The following is a 27,004-nucleotide window of genomic DNA, read 5'->3' on the forward strand; positions in this document are numbered from 1 at the left end:
TTTTGTTGTTGTTCTGTTTTGGTTGTTTTTTCCCCTTGTTTTTGTTGTGTTTTTGTATGTGTGTGTGTGTGTGTTTTGTTTAGATTTTCTGTAGTTTATTGTTTATTCTGTTTGGTTTTGGTTTGCTTTTTTCTACTTTGTGTTTTCATGTTTTTTCTGTTTTGTGTTTAGATTGTTTTTGTTTGATTCTGTTTGTTTTTCTACTTTTTTGTTTTGTTTTTTTCTTGTGTTTTGCATTGCTTTTTTCTGTTGTTTTGTTTGTGACAGAATATTTTTAATATGTTTACAGTAAATACATCTGTGTTGATCTATGATTTTTTATGTTGTTTTTTTTTGTTTTTTTTGATGAAAATATGATAAGCCAGACAGGTAGGCCTTTCGTGTATGATCATTTATAGCTAAAGTAATTCTACTTTACCCTGAGACAGAAACATTTCTGAGGAGTTATTGTTTACTAGCAAGAAGAGCAGATCTGCATATTTACTTCAGTGCTGGTCTCTTCTGAAAGACACGTCACATTAAAAATGTACCCGTGCCTTGTTATCCTACTATTTAGCTTATGTTATCATTTTGTCACTGCAACTTAAGAGCAACAGCAATTTGTCTGAACTTCATGATTTATTTTACTTGCTGATTGGCTTGTTGTATTCAGAACAAATTTAACACCTGAACCAGAACCAAACAGCTTCACGAGTTGAAACTTCACTAACTATATTGAAGATGGGATTAAATAATCTGTGATACTGTAATATCAGTTTTTAATATCAAAATCAAAGTTTCTCATCCTCAGTTATCCATTAAGAAAAAGACTTGTTTGATAATCAAACATGAGCTGGAGTCTTTCCTGTTCCTCTTCACAGATGAATTTGTGGTTTCATTTCTGCTTGCCAGCAGCAGGAGTGATTAGATAACAATCATCCTCTCATCTTTAATATAGGATTAGCCACTGCAGTGTGATGAAAGGGCAAGAAAAAGATTTCCCTTGCTTGTTGTTTTTTAGGAATGGGATTTAAGAAGAAAGACACAAATCTTTTCATTAAGTTTTTCTCTTTTTTGATTTCAGAGGAATCCCATAATAATGAGTTGATGGATAGACAGAAGCCAGAAGGTTTTTTCTTCATTCTCTTTTTCTTAAATTTTAGTCTGGATCCAAATTTTACAAGATCCACTGAGCACCAATGGGATGATGCTCACCCACAAAGTGCTCATTAAACCTTGAACACTTAAGAAACACTCAAAAATTTGTGAAAGTGATTAGATAACAAAATATGAAACAATTTTAATAAATACAGCATGTTTTTTGTGCATCATTTCACAAAAATAAGTTTCTAGGGGTTTAAATATTAAAGTGAGATAAATATTTGGACACGTTCTGCTGCACTTGACACATCCAAAAATGGCTCTGAAAGGTAAAGTTAGCTGTGAAAAAAAAACTTGTTTGCAGCATTTGTTTGCAGATGCCATTTGGTTTGATGTCTGATGTTCATTCATATATATATGTTTCCAAAAGTTTACTTTCAGACCACTATATACTCCCTGATTTTTCATAATATCCAGTAGTCAAGAACAATAAGAATCAGTAAATATGCAAACTAGATCTGCCTGTATGGTTCAGTATGCATAGATCTGCAGTCTGCATGTTAGTGAGCAAGAAAATTCACTGGGTCTCTCCACAGTCTTTACGCTTCACGTGTCACGCTGTACCCATTCACTGAAGGATCTGGATTGGCTCTGTTGTCCTTGAACTTGTCTCATTACGGACAGGGAGAGCGGCTGTCAGATACAGTTATTACCGTGACGCTCGTGTGCGTGTATGTGTGTGTTTGGGGGTGCATCTGTTTAATGAGACACCTCGCTCCAATCCACACGAACGTACACAGACAGACATCAGAACATGTGCACCAACAGACACACACCACTGCACATGCTGAAATGATTCACCAGATCGCTTGTACACACACACATACTCTCAGAGGCGCTGGCCCGGCTCCCTCTGGGTATTCATGTAGCGTGATAGAAACTTTACGTTCAAACCCTGAGGACAAAACCAGCCACAGCTTGTCTCTGCATGGCTAATGTTGAGCTTGCACTTAATGTCACTTTGACTGCAGAGCTCTGAATCGCATTTGCACACTCATAAGCCGCTGTTTTGTTTTGAGTTGGGAGTATCGATCGGGTACCGAAGTACCAGTGTTTTTGACATCCTTATTGCCAACTTTTGATTTACTTTTCCCTCTACCAGCATTGATGACTGTAGCTATGAGCATTATTAATAGTAGTCTCGCCAGGCAGAAGAGGCAAAGCAAATGTTCTGCTTGGAGCAATCCCAAAGAGCCAAAGATACTTGCAATTGTGTTCCCTGGAGAAGTGAGGTTTTTAAGACCAGGTGAGATGGAGCTAGAGATTGTGCAGAGACAGAGGCTAAATCTGAATTTACCTGAGTCCCGAGCACCTGCGACGCATGAATCATTCCACTATGAGTGCAGACCAGCATGTAAAGATGCCTTTGTATGGTTTTTCCACTTTTGTGAATGAATGTTCTATGTATTTTATGTGTATATTGGAATAATTTCCTCCAAGGAGGCCTCTTCAAAAAAAATTGGATGAGAAAATAATCCATATTACAAAAATAAAACTAAATGTGACATTAAACCATGTATAAATCACTTGTTTTCTATAGCAACACTGTTCAACAGCGACACTCGCGGGTAAAGTTACAGTGGGAGGCCTCGTCTCTCTTGCCTCTCCTGAGCCCATTGAGTTTTAACAGACTCCCTAAGCATGTGGTGGGGAGTAAATAAAAATGAATGGGGGAAAGTCACATGAGAGGAGGCGATGCCTCTTTTGCGCTATGATTGGATATGATTGGTTTGTGTGATAAATCCCGCCACTATTTTTCGTGCACGTTCGCATTTGCGAATTCAGTCTGAATTAATAAAATAAATAAATGGGAAGACAAAATCAAATGAAAGTAAACTTCTCACCCACTTAGATATCACCACTTTTTGTCACGTCAAATCAATCTTCAAATGGCCTAAAAATATGATGACTGTTTTGGCTTGGTGAAATTAGGGTACATCTTCTTGAGCTTGATGACTCATGATCCGAAAATAAGTTGACTATTAAAAAAAAACAGCTGAACATCATTTCACAAATAAAATATATTGTCTAAATTGTTACTGCCTTTATTTATTATTTTAATAATAATATAAAAAATAAATATAAAAATGCATACTTTTTTTTTTCTTTTATTTTATGTTATGTAAACTGGGACGTAAATTTACATTTGATTTATTAAAAAAAAAAAAAAAAAAAAAAAAAAAGGTCTTTGCCTCATTCCAGTACTCCTTGTACATTGAAAACAATTATATATACATATACACTGATGAGCCAAAACATTATGACCAGTCACAGGTGATGTGAATATTGTTGTTCATCTCCTAACAAGGCACATATTAAGGTCTGGGTAGATTAGATTGTAAGCAAACAATAAGTTTGCTACGTATGGGGCTGTGTTGCTGCAGACCAATCAGAGTGCCCATGATGACACCCGTCCACCGTCGAACCCACCTACAATGGGCACGCGAGCGTTGGAAATGGACCTTGAAGGTTTCCTGGTCCATTGAGTCCCGTTTTCTTTTATATCACTTAGACAGCTGTGCACGTGTCTGCCGTTTACTTGCGGAAGTGACACACCAGGATGCAGTGTGGGACAATGACAAGCCGGTGGTGGGAGTGTGATGCTCTGAGCAATGTTCTGCTAGGAAACACTGGGTCCAGCCATTCATTTGGATGTAAATTTGAGATGTGCCACTTACCTGAACATTGTTGCAGACCAGGTACACCCCTTCATGACAATGGTGTTCCCTGGTGGAAGTGGCCTCTTTCAGCAGGATAATGCACTCTGCCACACTGCACACATTGTTCAGGAATGGTTTGAAGAACATGATGTAGAGTTAAAGGTGTTTCCCTGTCCTCCAAATTCCCCATATCTCAATCCAATCTGTAGGATGTGCTGGACCAACAAGTTCGATCCACGGCAGCTTCACCTTGCAACCTGGAGGACGCCCAACACTGCACGTTTTGTGTTTCTCCCTATCAAACACAGCTAATTCAACTCATTAGCTCATTAGAAGAACCCCAGTACCTGAAATGGGTAGGTCAGAAAGAGGAGACTTTGAATGTGGATTCAGAAAAACTGGGGTTTGTGCTGTTTTGGCAGCACGCGGATGACCAACAACATACAGTGTATTAGGCAGATGGTTATAATGTCATGGCTCCTCTATAGGTGTGTGCAAACAGAATCAAATCCTACTGATAAAGAGTTACCTCCATACAGGAGCTGTTTTACATACAACCTCAAGAATAAAATTCATACCCTACCTGAATACATCTCATTTCAGCAGGAAAAGCAAACCAAGCATGCGAAAATAAACTATTTATCTTGAAAATGAATGGCACCCATATTGTTGTCTCTGCCTTGGTGTCTGTTTTTGTATCATTCTGAGGTGCATGTGGGTCTCTTGGGATAATATCATGGTTTTTTTTTCTTTTTGTTTGTTTTCTAAGCTGACAGTCGTGATGACGAAACCGTGGTCCAGGAGGACAAAATGTCTGCAAAGGAAGACCATAAAGGTAACACATCTGCCTGCTCCCAAATCTTGCTCCAGCTTTTGGTTGGTAGCAAAAACTTTGGCTCATTATATTATGTCATATTTAAGTAACACTTTACAATATAGTTAATGCATAAGGTGTCATTACCTAACAATGATTTTATTAATTTAGGTTAATTTTAATCTATGAACAACATATTAAAAATGTATTAGTATACGCTACTGATTAAAATGTTTGGTGTTGGTAAGATTTTTTAATGGCTTTGAAAGAATTTTTTATGTTTACGTCATTTGTTTTATCCAAAATACAGTACAAATACACAGTGAATATATTAAAGTGTATTTAAAAAGAAAAAATGACATAACCAGTACACACCTTTCACAATACGCATATGTGCAATATTTCAGCCCTACCCACAATGTTTGTTACCTCCTGTGGTTTAAAATGATGTAAATATCATTTTCATATTAAAATAAAACCTGCACCACTGACAGTAAATAATAAAACAGTGTTGACATCTTGGGTTTAAAATGCGAAAAATCTGCTTTCTCACACCACAGAAATAGATTCACTTAAAAAAATTAGCAATAAAGTGAGCAATCTGGACTCCTCTTGGGATGCAGTGAGATCAAGAGTCCTTGGGCAGCTGATTATTAGAGCTGCAGTTACGAGTGTGTGTGTGTGGGTGATATAAGTCTTACTTTCCTGTTGGACACTGCATGAGTCTCGGTTTCTGTAAGTGAAGGACGATGGCCTCGAGGGCTCCATATTGCCCAGGTGGTGCGAAATGAGCCTCACACAAACAGCCAAACAACCCCACACACTTCCCACTCCTCCATTGATTATGTGAACGCATGTCTGTGTCCCTCTGAACTGCGACTTCAAACGCTTTCCACGCAGATGGAGTCAGGGCGGACACGTGTGCATTAAATCCTGTTTTGTGTCTTTCATCTGATGTAGTGTGTATGTGTGTGTGGGCGAGGGCAAAATTGATGTCTTTTGCGGCCTTGTATCCCACTCCAGAGCAGACACAGGTGTTAGCTGGAACCGCACAGATGGATACTCTGACTCTCCATTCCTTTTAAAAGAGAGAGGGGTGAGATGGGATGGAGAGGGACCTAAACACAAATTAAAGGCATTAGGCTGAAACAGCTGCTCCAGTTCACCCCAAAGTGGCGGCTTAATACCGCTCGGTCTTGAGCAATGGGTCGCCTATTTCCTCGCCATTAAAACCATCATTTAGAACTCATCAAGTTAATCTGAGGGCTGGTGCACCAATATTTCATCCCAAAAAAGTACACAGTTATTAAATCTTATTGCACACTCCTCAGCCATTTTAGTGAGTATAGTGATCTGCTAGCTCAAGCATCACATTTGTTATATGATTGAGTATAAAACATGAAAAAAACCTAAGCCCAAGGGGCCTTGAGCTGTAACCATTTGTTTCTTTTTGATAGGTTGGCTGTTCAAATAAAGATTAAAATTGTAGTATAATATTATTTTATTGGCTACACTACAATGCAAAAGTTTCAGGTCAGTAAGGTCAGTTTTAAAAAAACTTCAGCAAGGATGCTTTAAATTGATCAAATGTACACTGTAAAAAGTTGAGAAAACGTAAAAGTTTAAGGCAACCAACTTCAGGAGTTTTCTTAACTTGTAAATTGAACTTGTTTTACAACAACAAGTTAAAAAAAACTCAAAAATCTCCTCTAGCTGGTTGCCTTAAACTTTTCTCAACTTTAATTTTTTTACAGTGCAAGTGAAGAATTTTAAGTTGTTCCAAAAGTCTATAATTATATATAGTGTTTGTAATAAATGTTTCTTGAGCAGCGAATCACCATATTTCTGAATGAAATATTTTCTGAAGGATCATGTGATGCTGAAGATTGGAATTATGGCTGTAAAAAAATTCAGCTTTGCCATTTTTTAAAGCTGCAGTCCGTACAGCTTTAAAATGATCCAAAATCAATTTTTGAGCAAGTACATATCCAGCCATCTCCTAACCTTAGCTCGATTCACAACTGTAAGCTTGTAATAATGTTTTATAATAAGAGTGACCTGGTGGATTTCCACAGGAAATTTGAGCATGCAGCAGTTCGTCTGTGCGTCATTACGTCACGTCTGTAAACAGAAAGGAGTCCAGGCTAGTCGGCTTTATCATGTGAGGATGATGCTTGTAACGGATCATTTATAGTCTGTTCTCACAGCAGCTGAAATAATTAAATTTATCATTTTGATGGTGGATAATAATCCAGAAAGTTCCAAATGACAATCATCAGTGACAACTGGAGATTCAGCCATAGTCAAAAAGCAAAAGACTTCGAACTGCAGAGTGGCTACAGAAATTGAAATCTACAGGTAACTCTAATACACACTAAATACATAGTCACACAATGCTGATGTTTTTAACATTAACAATTTGAGCACAAAGTATAACAACAATAATAATTTGCACGGTTTGATGCTATATGAGCCAAGTGATTGTGAGATTTAATCAACATTGGCAGCGCGATTTATTGCTTTCCCCCTCAGTTGGTCAGAACAAAAGTGGCAGACATGTTACTTACTTGTTCAGATGACATTTTCCAGTAAAAATTCCTACTTTGGTCATACTTCAGGACATAGAATCTGTAATTCCAAAGTACAGTATCCACACCGGTGTGCTGACTGACAGCAAGCTTTAGATTCATCCGCACTGATGAGCTGTGATAATATTTCCGCATATGACTGCATTTGCAGGTTTCAAACAGGGATGGCGACAAAGAGGAAAAATGCCGGACTGCAGCTTTAAAGTATATTAAAATAGAAAACTATTTTAAAATGTAATAATATTTCATAGTATTACTGTTTTACTGTATTTTTGATTAAATAAATTCAGCCTTGGTGAACATAAGAATCTTTTTTCAGACACATTGAAAATCTTGCCGACCTCAAACCTTTGAATTTTAGTAAAAGCATTATGTCTAATTGGTTTAAAAACAAACAAATAATGTCTCTTATTAAGAACAAAAGAAATATCAAAAGCAACAGAAGAAACCATAATATGACAATTTAAACAAATTTTTATTGTGATTCTTGCAATTTTACCAGGTTTAATTATTTTTTAATGATTTCACATTGGTTCCTAAGAAGAATACAAGCTTGTACAAGCCTAACACAAGCCTAAGCTTTTGTGTTAAAAGGACTGCTGAAAGTGGAGTGTTTTTAGCTCTAATATACTTTATTTGTTAAAATGAAAATGTCCACACGACAGAAGATGCACCTCTTTTAATTACAAACATTTTTCGCATTTCTCTGTTTCTTCATCGCTCTCTCGTAATGCAGTCCTGCTCACTAAAAGCAGACTAAAGCCCACTAAAGCAACAGGTAACTTGAGTAAAGTTCATTGAACGATGTCAATTATGGTCAGTTTCTAATCAATTTCAAACCAATGTAATCTTTATAAAGTATCGACAAGCTAGCCAAACCGGTATGATTCCCCATAGCAACCACCCATAAGACACCAAGGCTTAATCGTCATTCCTTAAGTAACTCACACACAGAAACAGATCATACACTCACATTCTCATGTTCAAACCCTGAGTGCACCTGAAAGGACATGGACTAATCAGAGGCTTAAGTCATGATCAGTGACATACATGCAATTCCACAAAACACACACACAGAGAGAGAGAAAAACATCTGCTGCTTCCAGTCGAGTACCAGAGAAAGGGTCTCGGTCTCCCAGATGCTGGGAGTTTTCTCAGCCATCCCTGATCAATTAAACGCCTACAGCAATTCCTTGAATGAGAGAGAGGGTGAAGGACTGAACATTTGCATTCAGTTTCCACAATGACTTGGTTTCTCATTGTAAGAATGTCAATACTATATAATACTGCATTCACACTATGTCGTAATTACATAAATAAAGCGGTACTTTGATGTCATACACTAATCAGTCGGCACAGCACTGCTTCAAGTCGAACAAACATTAAATCTGCTGTAGTCAGGTGGTACAAGTCGTAGCTCTCAGAAAATTACAAGTTTACATGTTGAAGTTACAGGTTCTACAAGTACGTGAAGGCTTTTTACAGTCAGAATCATTACAGTAATTCCAAAATGCCGTAAATGCACCTTTAAAATGTGTAATGATGCAGTTTGTGAGATAGTAGAATGCTAATAACAGAAATCCAGCAAATGTTTTGATAATAATAGAAAAACACAATAATTCTTGAGTACTTCTGACTGTTGTGTTCAACTGGAAGTAGGACATATTGAGATGGGTTAGTAATAACCCATGATGCATTACCCCATATAAGTAACTCAATACACTGTGATATTGTTCATATTTCTTTTGTTTCAGACTCTGTAATGTGTTCTCTTTTTTACTGATATTGACATTGACATTTCCCTGATACATGTTATTTATTTGTTTGTCTTTTAGTGGAGGTGAGTCCAAAAGCAAAGAAGAAACCTGAACCCGAGAGAGAAAAAGAGAAGGAGAAGAAAGAAGACAAGGGATATGATCCACAAGCTGCAGGTGAGATTACACATCACTGACATACTGTTTTTCCCCATGGGATGTGGAAGAAACATGTCAATACATACAGATTACAGAAAATAAGAGCTTTTTTATAAGGCAAAAAAGGCACAGACATGCATAAAACTAGAGTTAAAGGTGATGCATATATTTTATGATATAATACTTTATATTATCTAGCTTAATAGCAGGAGATTATTATAAAATAGCCATTTGTAGTTTGATTCCTCCGAAAAGTATAAACACTGACTTAAATGTGTATAATCAAAGCATTTATATATAATGATTAGCGCGACTGGTAAAATCTGATAGTTTTGCATACTAATAATGGCTCCAACATTGTACTTCTACAACATTGCCTAAGGTTTTTATATTGTGGATCTGGTTATTCCTCTCACTGATAAGACCAGTAATGATTTATAGATAGTTACAAGTGAAATTGCTCAAAATTCACTGAAAGTTTAATTAGATGCAGAAAGTTTTCCGGCATGTGCAACTTGATAACCATAACGACACTGATCAAAGGAAAGCTGAGAAGTTGGTAAATGAAATTAGTTCATAATGACAAAAGTCTATCAGTGAATGTCTAATGGATAGAGCGTGATTTGCTCGCTTTATGAAGGAATTGTGTTTATGGGAATGGCAGTACAGTGGCCTATAACTTATTTGCACACTTAAAAATAAAGGTCATTAGATACAAAATATTAAATCTTGTGTTGTCTGCAAACAAATGATTGTCCTTTTCTAAAACATTGACTTTTCTTTAAACAGCTGTTATTTAGTTGATAAAAATAAAATCAGAGTAACTAGAGGTATAGGTCACACTTTACCCATGGACATTTCTGAATTCTAAGTCTGAATTCTGGAAATTTGATCTCAATTTTTAATACTGTATATCTGTTCTTTTATAATTTAAAATGATTTGTTAAAAAATGCTTAAAGTGGAGCCTTTTTTAAAAAAAAAAATGCTGTTTTACATGAACTTTTGTTATCTAATGTAACTACATTCATAATGACATTCAGTAAGCATTACTGGCTTCCTGTAAAGGAATTGAGAGCTTGGAAAGCTAAATTCTTGTCATCAAAGGTGTGACAGCTGATTTTTCCCTCTCAAAAATAATGTTTTTGTTGTTGTTGTTGTTGTTTGTTTTTTTGTTTGTTTTTTGATTGTGTATTGATTAATTGTTTTCTATGCACTTCATATACTAAGAAGATTCTGCTGGGATGGCTCGTTTGCAGCTTGAATGCCAAGGAATTTCCTAATCTCTCAATTTGTCATGAAAATCCTATTAGTAAAGCCATTACAGGTTTTCAAATCTGACATTTTTGTTTAACCGTTTTGTTAGGGTTTTTTTTTTTTTTTTTTTTTTTGAAACTCGCCAAACACAAAGCGCTGATGTCTTAATACAAGCCTGCTATCTGTAACCACACAGCCTTGTTAAATGCAGACAATTTAAAGCTGAAAACAAAAACAGTGTAGTGTTTTCTCACAGGTATACACTGTCAGAAAGCTGTCAGCCATTTGAAGCAGTACGAGAGGGCAGAAGAAACAGCTGTCGTGTTTTTAATGTTTCATACAGGAGATCAAGTAGTCTAATGCACTTCTCCTGCATTTAGCTGATAGTAAATATGCTGTGTGTGTGTGTGCGTCCGTGTGTGTTTGTGTGTGCGTGCGTGCGTCCGTGTGTGTGCGCGCGCCACCTTAGGCAACAGATGAGCATCATCAAGGCCCGCTCTCTCCTTTTGCCATTTCCTTGATCGATTACTTAGCCTCAGATGAGGCTGTCCTCCCCTCACTCTCGAGGGCAGGGCTTCAAATTTGTCTCAGAGCCCCATTATTAAAAATGATAACTGTAATCTCACCGGCTGCCGGATTTGAATAAGGAAATAAAGGGACGGTAATTCTGAACTGGATGAATTATGAATGGAGCTTTTTGAGAAGTGAGCAAGTCGGAAAGGACAATGTTATTGGATTAGTATTGTCTTTTTTATCCGTTAATATGTTAATCTGTCTCATTCTGTCAAGGGGACAAGAAAGAGGATAGCCCAGGAAAGAAGATGCAAACAGGCCAGACTGGTGAAGCTGGAAAACAGATGGAAGGTAAGACCAGTATCATCACCTAATTCAAGAAAGGGAGAGAGATGTACGTGGCGCATTCCATGTGTACTTGTCACATGTTCCAATTCTTTCTTTAAAGCTTTAGAGGCCAAATCCCAAAGAACTAGTTGAGATGTTTTATAAATGATAATGAATAAATGTAATATTTATTTATTTGAAAGTATATTGAAATTGAAAGTGTATTGTGTGTGTGTGTGTGTGTGTGTGTGTGTGTGTGTGTGTGTGTGTGTGTGTGTGTGTGTGTGTGTGTATATATATATATATATATATATATATATATATATATATATATTATATATATATATATTTTATATATATATATATAAAGCTTAATTAAAACTAATTTTATTTATTATATTAATTATGTGAATATTATTATATATTAATAAAATATAATAATATAATATTTAATATATTATTATATTTTATTTCTTTATTATTTTATTACATTTAATTATATATTTGTTTATTTGTATATAAAATATATTAATGTATTATAAATATTACATATATAATATATTACTATTTTAGATATATAATGTAATTTATTATATATGATATATTTATTCGTTATTTTAATAAATGGTTTATTTAATATTTATTTCCAGAAAATCAGGGTTTTAAATGGTATTAATACAAATTTTGGTAACAGCTTTGCAAAAAATGTCTCAAATGAAAATGAATGGAAAATATAATATCTGACCTCCTGTTTTTGAATGATAAGAATTTCTATCACTGACCATTTGTTGAAAAAACTACATCCCTATTTTGTACCTTGTTCATGGTAAGTGAAAGTCCGACATTATGTCTTTATAGAAAGCAATTCTATACATAACCGGACATACAAACAGTAGTATAGATGTTTACACATTCAACATGTTCACACATTCATTCAATTATATCCACTATTTGTGCACACAAAACTTGACTAAAGTGTTATGTACACAGATAATGGGTAACGATTCCCATTTAGACACAAGCGACAGACTAATACACACACACTCACACAAACACGCCAGTACCAGATGTTCAACACGGAGAAGGTGAGATCGATACAACATATTTAAGAGGATAAAGCCAAGCTCGTCACCCCACCATACGGTGCTTTTAACAAACACACGCTCACGTTCACACACAAACAGCCTTCCATAACACCTCAGCTGAGTGCATTCCTTTTGGCACATGGTCATTAGAGCACTGCTGCCAATTTTAAGCAGGTGTGTCAGCTTGTGTAACTTATGAAGTCTAATGGTTGCATGTGTAAGCATGGGCATGGGTTCTGAATAAAAGCATCTACTAAATGACTGACTTACATTGAAACAAATAAGGAGCCCTCTGCTCGAAAGACTTGTTTTGTTGTCTGTATCAGTACCTAGACTTTTAGTACCTGTACGTTTTGAAATTGTATTCAAAGTGAATCACACGTCCAACTTGTTCACATGCCTTTCCCCTGAACAGGCCCTGTGTGATTGATTTGATAACTTTGCGAAAGATTCATAAATTAAATAAAGGTCTCTTAGCCTGAAGGCACCTATGAATAAGTCTGGCTTTGCTAATGGAGGGCGTTTTTTCGGCCGTGGTGGATTGCGGCTCCTGCAGTGGGAGTCGATATCGCCTCTTTGCCTGCATGCAGGTGAGATTTACTGCTACGGCTGCTGAGCCTCAGTGGCTCTGAATCCAATCAGAGTTTGTCTCCTCATCTCTCACTGTCTGCCTGATGAAGGAGGGGGTTTTCACTCTGTAACACCAACCGAGGTTTGGCCTGTTTCTGCATGTCATTTTTTGATTACATCTTGCAAATCGCAAGACTTATTTTGCCTGATTAAATATGATATTGCTGTGATAATGTGAATCAACCACATGTCGCACATGATGGTTGGAGAGCAGGTGGATCTTAGATCGGTGGAAGTCATCTTAAGAAGAATGTTGTTTTTGGAAAGCTTAAGAATCCCTTGTGCTGTGTCAGTTGCTTCTGTCTGTTTAGGATTGGTGGGAGAAAGGGAGTTTGTGTTTTGTGTGTAGTGCAAAGCTGTGAGCCACAAACAAGAGATGTGCTGGTCGATAAAGAGGGTGGAAGTTGAAGCTGATTTGCAGCATGTTAAACAAAATGTATTCAAATTGTGATATAATATTGTTTATAATCAATTATTTTGCCTATCATAATATAATATAATATAATATAATACAGTATAATATAATATAATATAATATAATATAATATATAATATAATATAATATAATATAATATAATATAATATAATATACACAATAAGTCTCTTTCTGCATTTATATGTGTCCTTATTTCGTACATTGAGAAAACTGTAGTGCATCTTTGTGATGTTTCTCACTTAAAGTGTATATTTTATAGTTAATTATAGTTATAGTTTATAGTAATAGTTAGTACAAATTAATGAACCCAATTACAAACCATGCTTATCGCATTTGGTACTTAAGTTTTTTTTTTTTTTTTTTTTTTTTTTTTAAAATGATGATGCTTAACCACCATAAACAAAATTGAAATGTACTTAATAATACAACTAATGCTGTAATCAGCACTTCAAGGGCACTTTTTTTTTATTTTACAGGCCTGGCATTTTGCTTATTTGTGTCAGTCCATTGGTTGTTGGTTGTTATATACTAGGGGTGTAACGATACCCTCATGTCATGATTTGAAAAATATCACAATACTAAACTCACAATACAATATTATTGCGATACCCCAAGACATATGGTAAAAGGTTAACAAAAAATGAAGTGTTGATTAAAATGCTAAATTTGGTATTATATTGGGAGTGGAAATGAATAGGCTTGGACTTGGTGCTGGTAACCCAATGCACTGAACAATGGTGACACTGGAATAAAAATATTCATGATTCTGAAGCTGAAAATACAGAATTATTTTAGGCTAATATGCTTGCTTGACTCTTTCACTGACTAGATATATTTAAAATAATGTAGGCCACTTTTTACTGGTAACATAAGACATTTGGCATTATCAGGACCCACAAATATTCCCCCATTGCATTATTATACATTATATTCAATATTATATTTATACACCGACCAGGCATAACATTATGGCCACTTTCCTAATATTGTGTTGGTCCCACTTTTGCTGCCAAAACAGCCCCGACCCGTCGAGGCATGGACTCCACTAGACCCCTGAAGGTGTGCTGTGGTATCTGGCACCAAGATGATAGCAGCAGATCCTTTATGTTCTGTAAGTTGTGAAGTGGTGTCTCCATCGATTGGACTTGTTTGTTCAGCACATCCCACAGATGCTCGATTGGATTGAGATCTGGGGAATTTGGAGGCCAAGTCAACACCTCAAACTCATTGTTGTGCTCCTCAAACCATTCCTGAACCATTTTTGTTTTGTGGCAGGGCACATTATCCTGCTGAAAGAGGCCACAGCCACTGGGGAATACTGTTTCCATGAAAGGGTGTACATGGTCTGCAACAATGCTTAGGTAGGTGGTACGTGTCAAAGTAACAGGTTTCCCAGCAGAACATTGCCCAAAGCATCACACTGCCTCCGCCAGCTTGCTTTCTTCCCATAGTGAATCCTGGTTCCATGTGTTCCCCAGGTAAGCGGCCATCCACATGATATAAAAGAAAACATGATTCATCAGACCAGGCCACCTTCTTCCATTGCTCCGTGGTCCAGTTCTGATGCTCACATGCCCACTGTTGGCACTTTCAGCAGTGGACAGGGGTCAGCATGGGCACCCTGACTGGTCTGCAGCTATGCAGCCCCATACGCAACAAACTGTGATGCACTGTGTATTCTGACACCTTTCTATCAGCTTTCTACTTCTTGAGCAATTTGAGCTACAGTAGCTCTTTTGTCGGATAACCCTGCCATGACCCTGTCGCCGGTTTACCACTGTTCCTTTCTTGGAGCACTTTTGATGGATACTGACCACTGCAGACCAGGAACACCCCAAAAGAGCTGCAGTTTTGGAGATGCTCTGACCCAGTTATCTTGCCATCACAATTTGGCCCTTGTCAAACTCGATCAAATCCCTACGCTTGCCCATTTCTCCTGCTTCTAACACATCAACTTTGAGGACAAAATGTTCACCAACAGGTGCCACGATGAAGAGATTATCAGTGTTATTCACTTCACCCATATATAGTAGTTCAATGTAGTACTGACACTAAAACTCTTTTTCCTACACAGTAATTTTCATTTTGAGTGAACTATACACAATACGTAGTTGCATTTTTGTATTGCGACACGATAAATTGTTACACCCCTATTATAGAATAATAATTTTTCATATGTATTTAATATCAATAAAGTGTCACATTAAGCCACAATTTGTACTGAGACATTCTTAACACAAACGTGAATGCAAATACTTGGCAAACACATTACTGTGTATATACTTGTCAGAGTGACCTTCATATATCTGTTCCATTGAACTGGAAGTGTTATTATTTATGCAGCTCATTATAAAGAGTTGCTTTATTGCTGCTATATTGTTCTGGAGTCACATGAAATCGAGCTTGTGTAGCTAAGTTATTTTGTGTAGTAGTTGTTTCAGATCTGTTTTGAGATCATTGAAGCCAATGTTGTGTGAGGGGGGAAAAAACTTGAGAGAAGACAAAATGGAAAGAGAGGCAGAACATGCTTTCGCTCCCGTTGTCTCTCGTTCTCGAGCACAGTGGGCAATCAGTGTTTCTCAGCGAGAGGAAGACAGTTCAGATTTGTTTCATTTTGGACACTTTTTTTTTTACTTGTTCTTTTACTCTCTTCAACCCTTTGTTTTCTGTCGGATGTCATGGTGAGGCTAAAATGGAGTAGTTTGCCAGCTTAACTCTTGGATATCAGTCAATATTCATCATTTCCTGTCTCACATCTTTCAGAGTGAGATCACACGGCACCCATTCTCGTACCCATTCTTCCGCCTCTCCAAAAAGAATTTCTATTTATTCAAGAAATCATCAAAAGAAATCATTGTTTATTTAAGTGCTATGCTCACTTATTTATTTGTTTACTTCTTCAAGCTACACCCATAGGAATCTCCATGTAACGTTGCCCGGGTTTGGATCTGCTGGGTTTTTGTTCCTTGTGTATTAACTATTGATTGCAGCCAAGTTTTCGAGACTGTGATAGTGATGCCATCCTAGTCCTGGTGAATGTGGCTCTGAGGCAGAAACCCAACAGTATCCTCTATGACCATCTGTTGCTTGTGTTGAAGCCCTGCACATTTCTAGCTTCTCGGTTCAGTAAAACCCACCGAACAACAAAGGCAGCCACTTTTAACAACTGCTAATATTTAGTCATCATCAGACAACTTTTTACATTTTTTATTTATTATTTGGTTACCTATTCTCATTTTCCCCCAGTCTTGTCCCCTGCAGCTATATTTATTTTTTAGCAGTGTGACAAAGCTAGTTTTATAATAGTGTAGCTTTTCCAGTAATGACCTGCCTTTTCCACTGAGTGGCAGTGTCATGAGACAAAGCACTGCAGGATTTGTTACATTCTTTTGCAAGTCAGATTCATTCTGTTGAATCAGTTTGTTCAGACAGTTCATGTAAATGAACTGATTAATAATAAAAAAAAGTATTCTTTTTATTTACCTTATGTTGCAACATGAAAGTAAGCTTCTTTTTTTCTGTGAATGTGTGAATCACTGTAAAAATAACAAAATGCAGTAAATGGTAAAATAATTTGTGCTACTAACCATTGTGTTTATGATTACAATAATAAATCAAAATAATTTGATAACAAAAAACAAAATGAGGTGAATTGATAGTTAGATTATACTGTTTTTGTCTTTATATTTAATTTTTCTTTTATTCTGTATTTAGCTTGAACTTGCCTGCTCATGTTTAATGCTGTCGCACTAATTTAGATAATTCATTCATTAAAAAAAAAAAAAAATCACACTTTTTGTGCCAGAATATGAAAAAATATTAGGGGTGCAACTACATAAACATGATGGTTCGGTATATACCTCGGTTTTGAAGTCACGGTTCGCTACGGGTTCGATACAGTGGGGGGAGAAAACTAAACATAAAATTGCTTTCTTGTTATTATTAAACTGTGTGTTTTTTTTGTTGTTTTTGTTTTTTTTATATAAATTTAATTTAAATTAAAATTTTCTTAAGGATAGAAAAAAAAATCTATCTTAGCTAATACTGTAAACTATATAGAGAGCCCTTACTTACATTACTATAATATTAAAGGTTAGAATTAACAACAGAGCCCAAATTATTAAATTCAGTTGCTATTTATTTTTAGATATAATAATCAACACACACACACACACACACACACAAACATGTAAATTTCACATAAGGCAGGTTTTGCATTAACTTCTAAGTCTAATTATAAATGTAATTTTCTACTCCAATTCATTTTTGAAATATAATTATTTACACAGTGGCTGACATGACTTGTTTTCATGACAAATTTGTTTAAACACATTAAATAATCAAGACATTGCCAACAGGTCAAGTAAATATAATGAATAGGCTAATATAGTGCATATATTCGAAATGCTCCTCTCTAAAGTTTATTTCTCTAGTGAACTAACATGCTGTGTTGACACTAAATGCCTGAGGTAAATATAATTCTACGTGAGATATGATAATCAAGCTGTTCTATTGATATCTTTCCGCAAAGTAAACACTGGTTGAGAGATTACATGTAAACATGTTCATCTCTTCTTCTTCTTCTTCTTCTTCTTCTTCTTCTTCTTCTTCTTCTTCTTCTTCTTCTTCTTCTTCTTCTTCTTCTCCTGCGCTTTTTACTGGTAGCAAACAGCGTTGCATTACAGTGCACACCCCCTTCTGGATTGAAGTGTGGGCTCACCTGTGACTGACTGTATTCGTCATGTGACTGTATGAATCGAACCGTGGCGTCCGAACCATACAGGATGAATACATGTACTGTTACACCCCCAGAATATATGTAAAGGTTTGTACCCTAATGCATTTAGCAGTATATGCAGTTTATCATAAAAGTCAACAATATTTGCAGTTCACAATGGCAGGTTTCAAATATAAGCTAGTTTAGCATGCAAGCAAATTTTAACGTAGCATTTTTTATGTAGCAAATTCAGCATGATTATGTAGCAAATTATAATTAGTTTCAAAGTCCCAACACTACTCTCCTAATTGTGATCTTCCTGTTGTGTGAAATAGGAGGTGTTGACCACTCAAGTAATCTGTTTCTGGTAGAATCATTTGAGCGAGGTCACACTTCCTCTCTCCATTGTGACTTTCCTCTCGATGCACCCCTGTTGGGTTGCTCCTCTGATCCGCCATCCATAGAGACTTTATATGGTGGAGAGACACGTGGAGGCAACTGCCTTTTTAATTGGATGTTTAAATGTGACTTCCCTTGTTCTGTTTGTGTGCTGGGGAGATTGTGGAGGTGAAAGCAAAGCTCAGAGAGCTTCTGTCAGCCTGTGGCTAGGGCTTATCACAGCACAATTAGCTATTGCCCTGGGCTCATATATCACAGCAGTCCTTGAAAGAGCCTGGTATTAGCCAAATTCTCTGCATAAATGCAAATATTCTTGCACTGTGTCTTCATACTGCCCCAAAACTGTCCTCACACTTTGCTTTGGAGCAGAGCAGATTAAATAACACAAAGACAAGAACAACATGCACTTTAGCGGCCATAGTTTGTGCAATTGTAGCCTCCCCGGAGCTGTAGCTATAGTGGCATTAACAGAAGCAGTTGAATGAACTAAGCTCCACAGTTCATTCAGTTCAGTTTTTGTTTTAGTCAACATAGTGTTATTTGATAAAATAAATGAAATTAAGTCAGTATTTTATCATCATATTCACTCATTTTAGTCAGTTTTACTGTGAAGAATAATTTATCATTATTATTGTTGTTGTTACAGTTGGTAATAATAATAAAAAATATAATAATAATTATTATTATTGGCAATAATGATAATAATAATATTAACTCTCATTTAAGTTTATGAAAATATGACACACAAATATGAAAATTTGAAAAACATTAAAGTCCCCCTGTGGTGAAAGTCAAGTTTTTAACGTTGTTTATATGTCTGTGTGGTGTTTTTAATATTTACATTTACATGTTTGTATTTGGCCGAGGCTTTTATCCAAATCATTGCATTATACTATACATTTGTATGTATGTGCAATCATGACCTTGGCAGTGCTAGTGCCACGCTCTAACCACTGAGCTATAGGAAAGCTATATGCTTTAAGACAAACCATGTGCAAATTAATTAGTCAACACAATTTTTGAGTATTTTCTCCTTAAAACTGCAGTGATCTAAAGACAGTGGATGTCACAAACTACAGTACCTTGTAACCAATCACGTCAGTGTGCTGGTGGGCTTTAGTATATCATTAACTATGACTGCTCTGAAGCAGGAGAGTTTTAAGAAGCCAGGTTATCCCAGTATTTTTTTTTTTTTTTTTTTTTTTTTTTTTTATATAAATAAAAAATCGGGTAGATTTAGCAATATAGTGGGTGTATGATGTATATATTACAATGATATGATAAACTATATACCTTTCAAAGCGTTTGTAAGGATACTGATTTTCAGAAGGCAGCTGTCTGACTCGTGAACGGGAACATGGTTTGTGTAACATTAGCAACACATTATTAGCTGTTTGATAATGTAGTCAAGCAAAAGGCTAATCATATTAATTTACCATGTGTTCTTGACGTTGTAAAAAGCGGTACCATTGTGTTGCGTTTACCTCAGTAAGTTGACCGAGTGAATCTCTGAGCTTGTGTGCGAGTGAGTGGAGGTGGGGCTAATTAGCATATTCATAGATCCATGTATAATAATAAAACTTTCAAGTTATTTTAAGGCATTTTTCACAGGAAAAAATGTTTAAATGTGTCATTTTGTCAAGGGATACAATTATTGACTACAGGGGGACTTTAACATATAATTTCAAAAGGTATAATATTAATAATTATATGTGTATATTATGTGTTAGAGGACAGGCTTGATGAAAACCGAGCCATATAAACAGCTTTCGGGCTGAGGCGTCATTATTGTATGAATTCACACACAAATATGACCATCATGAACTCTCTTCAGCCAACACAACCATCTGCTGATGGACCCTGGACTTCAAACACACCTGATCTGACTGTCATTTGTGCCCCAGTAGAGCACCCAGAATGCATTGTGTGTGCCCTCCATTATGTAGTCACCTATGGCCCACAACCCTGTTAGCATCAAAGCAGTGGGAATGCAGGAGAAGAGGAGTCCTGCTCAAATAAGCTGGAAGGAGCATGGCTCTCACACTGTGGCTTTGAAGATCTTCTTTTGATCAGTGAGCTCGTCCCTCCCACAGTCCTCCAGACGGAGTCTGTGAAGAATATGGAGGCAGGATAAATCTCGGCGAAAGTGAAGCGTTGCTGAGGCACAGGGTGCAGAGCTTATATTTGATAATGGCAGTTTTGTTTTGCTCATGCCTATTCATTTTGTCCCTCTCACACATCTCTTTCCCTCTCAGACTGTGCAAAGGTGTACAAAATCCATTAAAAAGTCACATAGAATTTAAAAGCTTTAATGCATATTAAACAAAAGAAAATAGTGAGAAATATAAAGCCACTGACAGTTTGGCAGGAACAGAAAACTATGTGACATAGTCACTTTGAAAACTGGTGCTGCTGATAGTATTGCTTCTTTGGAACCTGTTTTAACCTCTTTTCTGTTTTAATGGCCGTCATGTTCAGAATATTCCCTTTTTCTGTTCTTTGTGTCAATAGACTCAACAAAGAGTGCAGACATCGGGGCGGACACCAATCCAGAGCCTGCGGTTCCCATGGAGGTTCAGGGTATGGTTTTCTCAAGCTTTTATTTGTGTTGTATACCTCTAAGTAAGTGTTCTTTTTAATTCATATAAGTAAAAACCCATAATTGAAACCCATAATTTTTACATGTTAATGAGAAGAACATTGAATGCAAGCAGCAAAAACACATTTTCAGATATGTAAGATTAAGTAGACAATATTTTTGGAAATCAATACTTTTATTCAGCAAGGATGCATTCTGTTGATTAAAAGTGACAGTAAAGACTGTTCTGTTCTGGTTTTAATAAATGAACGTTCTATTCATCAAAGAATCCTGGACAAATGTATCACAGTTTCAACATAAAGATAACAAATAAAAGCAGCAAAATTAACATTGTTAATGATACGAAATGTTTCTTGAGCAGTAAATGAGCAAACTAGAATGATTTCTGAAGGACCATGTGACACTGAAGACTGGAGTAATGATGTTGAAAATTCAATAAATTACGTTTTAAAATATGTTAAAATGGTAAACAGTTACTTTATATTGTAATATTTCACAATATTACAGTTTTTCAAGAAAGTGCAGTCTTTGTGAGCAAAAAAACACTTTCTTTTAAAAACATTAAAAATTCTTACTAACCTGAAACTTCTGAACAGTAGTGTATGTGGTAAATATGGATCAATATTTGTGACCATAAGAAGCTGTTTGAAAACATGTTTCCTTTAAGAGATTGAGGGCCCTATCTTGCACCCAGCGCAATTGACTTTGAACACCGACGCATGTGTCATTCCTATTTTGCACCCGCGCAAAGCGCGCTTTTCCCTCCACAGAAGCACGTCGCTAAACTAGTGAATGAACTTGCGCTCCCTGGGCGGTTCAGCACAAAAAAGGAGGCGTGTTCCGGCGCAAACAATCCCTGGTGCTATTTTGCTGTTTCATTAAACAATTGCGCCACTGACCAGAAAAAACCTAGTCTAAAGTCAATGGCGCAATATTTTTTTGTTAGAGTGCGTTGGTAGAAACTGCACCTCTGGGCGCGTCCACAGTGCGTGTTGACTTTGCTTATTACACACAGGGATGCGCATCACACAAACATGCCAAACATTAAAAACAAAAGGATTACAGTGTAAAAGAATATTATTGTGTAGGCTACATAAATATAAAAATGTAATGATGAATAGTAATTGCGTGTATTAGAATTAGGCTACCTATTTTCAGTTCAGCCTGCTATTACAAATAATGATGAACGAAATTGGCTAATTAATTGGACAATCGTGCCAATACACACACACATATATATTAACCGACTCATCGCGCGGAGCTATTTGAAAGCCTGCATCCAACGCAGACGACTGAAAGATTGACTGGCCACTTAACAGGCAATTTCAGCTTTTCCGCCAACAAATTCCGTCATGTAAATATCAATCCGCCATGGCGCGAGCGCATCTCGCTCTTAAAGGGAATGGTAGATGACATTCTGATTGGTTTATTTCACGTTACGCCCAAACCACACCTATGAATAATGAAGCTACTTCAGACCAACCCATTTTAGATTTGCGCCGGGCGCAAGAGCCATTTATCTCGGCGGGAAAATAGCAACAGCGCCGAGACCCGCCCACAAAGTTACTTGCGCTTCGCGCTTTGACACTTGCGTTTCAGATCGTTAAAATAGGGCCCTGAATATTTCTGTATAGCGTTGTGTTTGAATGTGAAGACCTTTGCTTTCTATATTCTCACATCTTTTACCAGCAAGGTCTAAAGGTGCTTATGCATCCTATTTTCTGCTGCTGTAACTTTTGCTGAATATAATCTCATGCCGAGGAACTCGCGGTGGGTCAGGTTCAAAAGCAGGCCACACATTATGCTAAGTCACTCGTTAAGTTTTCGCAGCAAGCCCTGCTACCTTTGACAGCTGTGTTTTGTGGCTCTTGAGGTCATGGCAAAGGGGACGCCCTTTTTTTTTCCTACACATTTTTGTTTTGTGTTTTTGGTTTTGAATCATAGTTTTTGGACTTGTAGTCATTCCCATATCATTTGAAGCAGAGAAGAGTAAAAAGTTATAAGTCTTAAACTCTTTATCTAAACAGATATTTTAAAGAAGAAGAAAAAAATGGTTTTGTTCACCCTCTAAAGCTATTCGATTGCTTTGTGTGATGAACACACTTAAAGGTACAATTTGTGATATTTTTTTCCGCTAGAGGTCGCTAGAAGCCTATTTAAAACAAAGGCGTAGTTTGATGATGCCAAGTTTTAGAGCGGAAACTTGGGACATGTGGTCTCCATCTCAACGGACGGTGCAAAAGAATAGGGATTGGAGTCTGGAAGAACTCATGTTCGTGGATGCGATTATTAACGTTACTGTAGTATGAAGCAGAGCAGGACCGAGTGTTGCGGGAGCTGAACGAGGAGCTGGAGCGATTGATCAACACATGCCTCACGAGCAGCGGGACTTTTATTATGACACAGTCACCGGCGCCGCTTCCGCTTTTCCGGTCATGAGTTTACGGGAGTTGTCCTTGTCGACAGAACCAGCGGCAGATGGTAAACATTAATTATGTTCCATAAATAAGTAACACAATCCACCATAAAACATGCAAGAAGTAAATAAGTAATTTCTTGAAGCAAGCTAGTGGTTTGCTGGACGCTAGACACTATTTCCGCATTTGTCCACGGCACTGTTGTCATGTGGTTTCTACATCAGTAAAGGCGGTAACAAAGGGTAACTGACGTCATTGACAGGCGACTGCACTGCCCCGTGTCACTGTTTAGAATGGGAATTTTCTCGTGATTTACAAGTAGTTGAAAACATTAGAGATATTGTTATCAGCTGGACAAAATATATAACACTAGCCTAGTTGTTTTTGGATATTTTACTGCGAATATCTTACAGATTGTACCTTTAAAGGGTAGTTCACCCAAAAATGAAAATTATCCCATAATTTACTCATTTTTGAGTAATTTACTCACTTTCACTTTCAGTCAAACACAGTCAGAATTATATTGCAAAATATTCTGGCTCTTCCAAGCTTCATAATGGGACTGAATTGTAACTGAGATTTTGAAGCTCAAAAAAGCACATCAGTCCATCATAAAAGTAATCCATATGGCTCCAGAGGGTTAATAAAGGCCTTCTAAAGTGAAGTGAAGCAATGCGTTTTTGTAAGAAAAATCACTAGCTCCCGGTAACGTCCATCCGCGCATTTATGAGACAGTCGAGTCCGGCACATGACGTAGGAGTAGCGTAAGCTTAAGTGATAGTAGACACCTCTCGCGGTTATATCGGGCTAGGCAACAAACACAAACTCCTCCGACATTTCTCTTTAAAAATTCTCATAATTCGTGAACGTGTTTTGTTTTGCTCTAACCTCTGCGCTTCGTCATTCGTCAATATGTCATGCGTCAGGTCAAAGTTCACTTTTCCACCAGAATCAACTTGCGTGCGGAAGCCAGTGATTCTAGTTTATAAAGTTATAAATATGGATATATATAAAAATGCATCACTTCACTTCAGAAGGCCTTTATTAACCCCCTGGAGCCGGATGGATTACGTTTAGGATGGATGGATGGATGGATGGATGTGCTTCTTTGGTCTTCAAAATATCTGATATTATTCAGTCCCATTATAAAGCTTGGAAGAGCCAGAATATTTTTTTTAATATAACTCTGATTGTGTTATGGGATAATTTTCATTTTTGGGTGAACTAACCCTTTAAGTCAGTTTATGAGATGATGTTCAAGTTTTAAGAACAACTCTCTTTTTTTCCTTTGTTTTTGTTTGTTTGTTTGTTTGTTTGTTTTGTTTTTTGAGTCAAGTCAGTAAATTGGTTGTTCCAGTTCACAAAAACAGTCTGAATGATTTATCTGACTAATCTGATTCTCAACTACAGTGTACTGACTCAAACATATAGCTTATTGGTGTGGGAAGATTACCAGTGAATAACAAATTAACAAAACTAGTATATAGCTTCAGACGACTTGGAAAATAGCATCAAAAGTTTTATATCCAAACTTTTCACAACCTTTTTGAAGCTTGATAGCCCTAGTCCCCATTTATTTGCATGGAAAATAGCAACCAGTGCATTATACAAAATTTCCATTGATGAAAGAAGTCATGCCGGTTTAGAACAACTTGAGGGGGAGTAAATGATTAAAGAATTTGAATCTTTGGGAGAACTTATTGCTTTCAGCTCTGAAAACACACTTTAGACTCATGTTACATGATGAGTTTATCATATGGTTTCTACTTCGACAAGTGATGCATTAAAAAAGGGCCACAAACCTCCCTGCTCAGTTCTCCTCAGCGCTTTCAATGTGACCCTTAATCTAAGCGACCCCATGTTCTCTTTTCACATCTTTAAAACAGTTTTTTTTTGTTTTGTTTTTCCAAACATGGCCTTCTTGGCCCGAGAGAACTGGAAGCCTTTCAGACCTAGAGAGGACCTCTTCTTTGTACAATGGCAGCTCGTCAAAGCACATCTTGTAACTTTAGGCAAATGCGGCCGGCAATACAATGCTACTTGGCTCTGTAGAAACCCTTCTTCGTATTTCTCATTCTTTTCTTTGAGAGGGCGGAATACAGATGAGAGGAACCACTTAGCTTTTCACAGAGGAGCATGCATGAGAAAGATCTGTGGTATTTACACTGAAGCCCTCCCCACCGGGTTTGTTTCGACTCAATACCTTTTAATTGCCTCTAATTGTTTGAAGCTTCACCATCACACAGCGACGCAACAGAGAAAAAAGCCCCACACATAATCAAGTGCCTCCCAGAATGCTTTCTCTTTCTCTTCCTCTCCTCAATGTTGTTCCAGAGAAAATATGCCTGCCCTCGCCCCGCAACCTTTGAATATTTACATATGAAAATGAAGTTTGCTCTCCACATTTAGCACTTCATTAGCTCTCATGGTCTGGCTCTTTGAAAAGGTTGCCCGCCGTTGTTGCTCATGAATAGGCCTGGAATTACATTGATGTATGTTTAAATGATGAGCTGAACTCTACCGTTACCTCTCACAAAACGTTACAAAAGCCGTACTTTGGTCTAAAATGTGGCTATTCACTTGCAGAATACAGTATTTTACATGTTAGGTGATGAATGCACAGCTTGAAGGCCACCCTGAGCTTCTTTACCTGAAGTGAGATATCAGGTACTTCTTATGCTGCTCATCTTTTCCAGAGGAGAAGAGCTTGATATATTATATCATATCCGTTAACCCAACATACCCCTCCAAGTGAAGGAGAGATAGATAATGCCTTCGACTTCGGAGATATTGAGTGGTTTTACTCAACAAACCTCGTGTGAATGCGCGTACAGCCGTAAGCTTGTTCTCTTGATCTCCTTTCAGTCGAGTTCTTTTCCATTAACCTCCTGAGTGACATGTGAAAACTGTCTGGCGAGGTGCTTTTGTGAGTCACTGGTTCGATTACATTGGTCCCGTGCCCCAGTTAGGCCAGGGTTATTGGTTTAGTTGTTTGTGGTCAGCTTTGAGCTGTTGTGAGAGTCAAACGGCCTTGAGAGCCTAAACCATCCAGGCATTCAATAGCATGGTAAACATTGCAGGTTTCTTGACTGTGAAAAAGATTCTCTCAAACTCTGTTGAAGCATCTCAGATGATGAAAAATCACATCCAGTTGCATTTGACAGAATTTCACTAGACATTCTTGATGTCTTCGGAAATAGTAAGGGCAAAGGTGCGATAAAACTGTGGTGCATTTCATCTACAGCTGATCTTCTCATTTCTACAGATCACTGTGAGGTAAAATGTTTTATTTGTTTTGTGTGTACTGATGTTGTTTGAGTAGAAGAAAATCCTTGCACCCAGTTTGCAGTTTTATGATTTTACATCAGTTGTGCCAACTTTGGTTTCAGAGACTATTTTATGGTTCTTTCATTATGTACATGTCTGTTGACGTATGCAAATACAACTTCCATAGTATTTTTAGAGATATAAACAGTGCCGTTAAAAAGTTTGGAATTGGTAAGAATTTTTT

At 37.0% G+C, this 27,004-nt stretch overlaps 1 protein-coding gene across 3 annotated transcripts in view; it reads left to right on the plus strand.

The window, feature by feature from the left end:
- The window catches only part of macrod2 (mono-ADP ribosylhydrolase 2), a 601,684-nt gene that overhangs the window by 561,861 nt on the left and 12,819 nt on the right, over positions 1-27,004 (plus strand). For all 3 annotated transcript variants that reach the window (XM_067386580.1, XM_067386581.1, XM_067386582.1), the window contains 4 exons: positions 4,570-4,635; positions 9,038-9,133; positions 11,160-11,234; positions 20,989-21,057. In XM_067386580.1, coding sequence (XP_067242681.1) covers positions 4,570-4,635; positions 9,038-9,133; positions 11,160-11,234; positions 20,989-21,057 — 306 coding nt within the window. The remainder of the gene's footprint in view (positions 1-4,569; positions 4,636-9,037; positions 9,134-11,159; positions 11,235-20,988; positions 21,058-27,004) is intronic.

This window comes from Chanodichthys erythropterus, chromosome 5 (assembly GCF_024489055.1).
Source record: "Chanodichthys erythropterus isolate Z2021 chromosome 5, ASM2448905v1, whole genome shotgun sequence".
Classification (NCBI taxonomy): Eukaryota; Metazoa; Chordata; class Actinopteri; order Cypriniformes; family Xenocyprididae; genus Chanodichthys; species Chanodichthys erythropterus.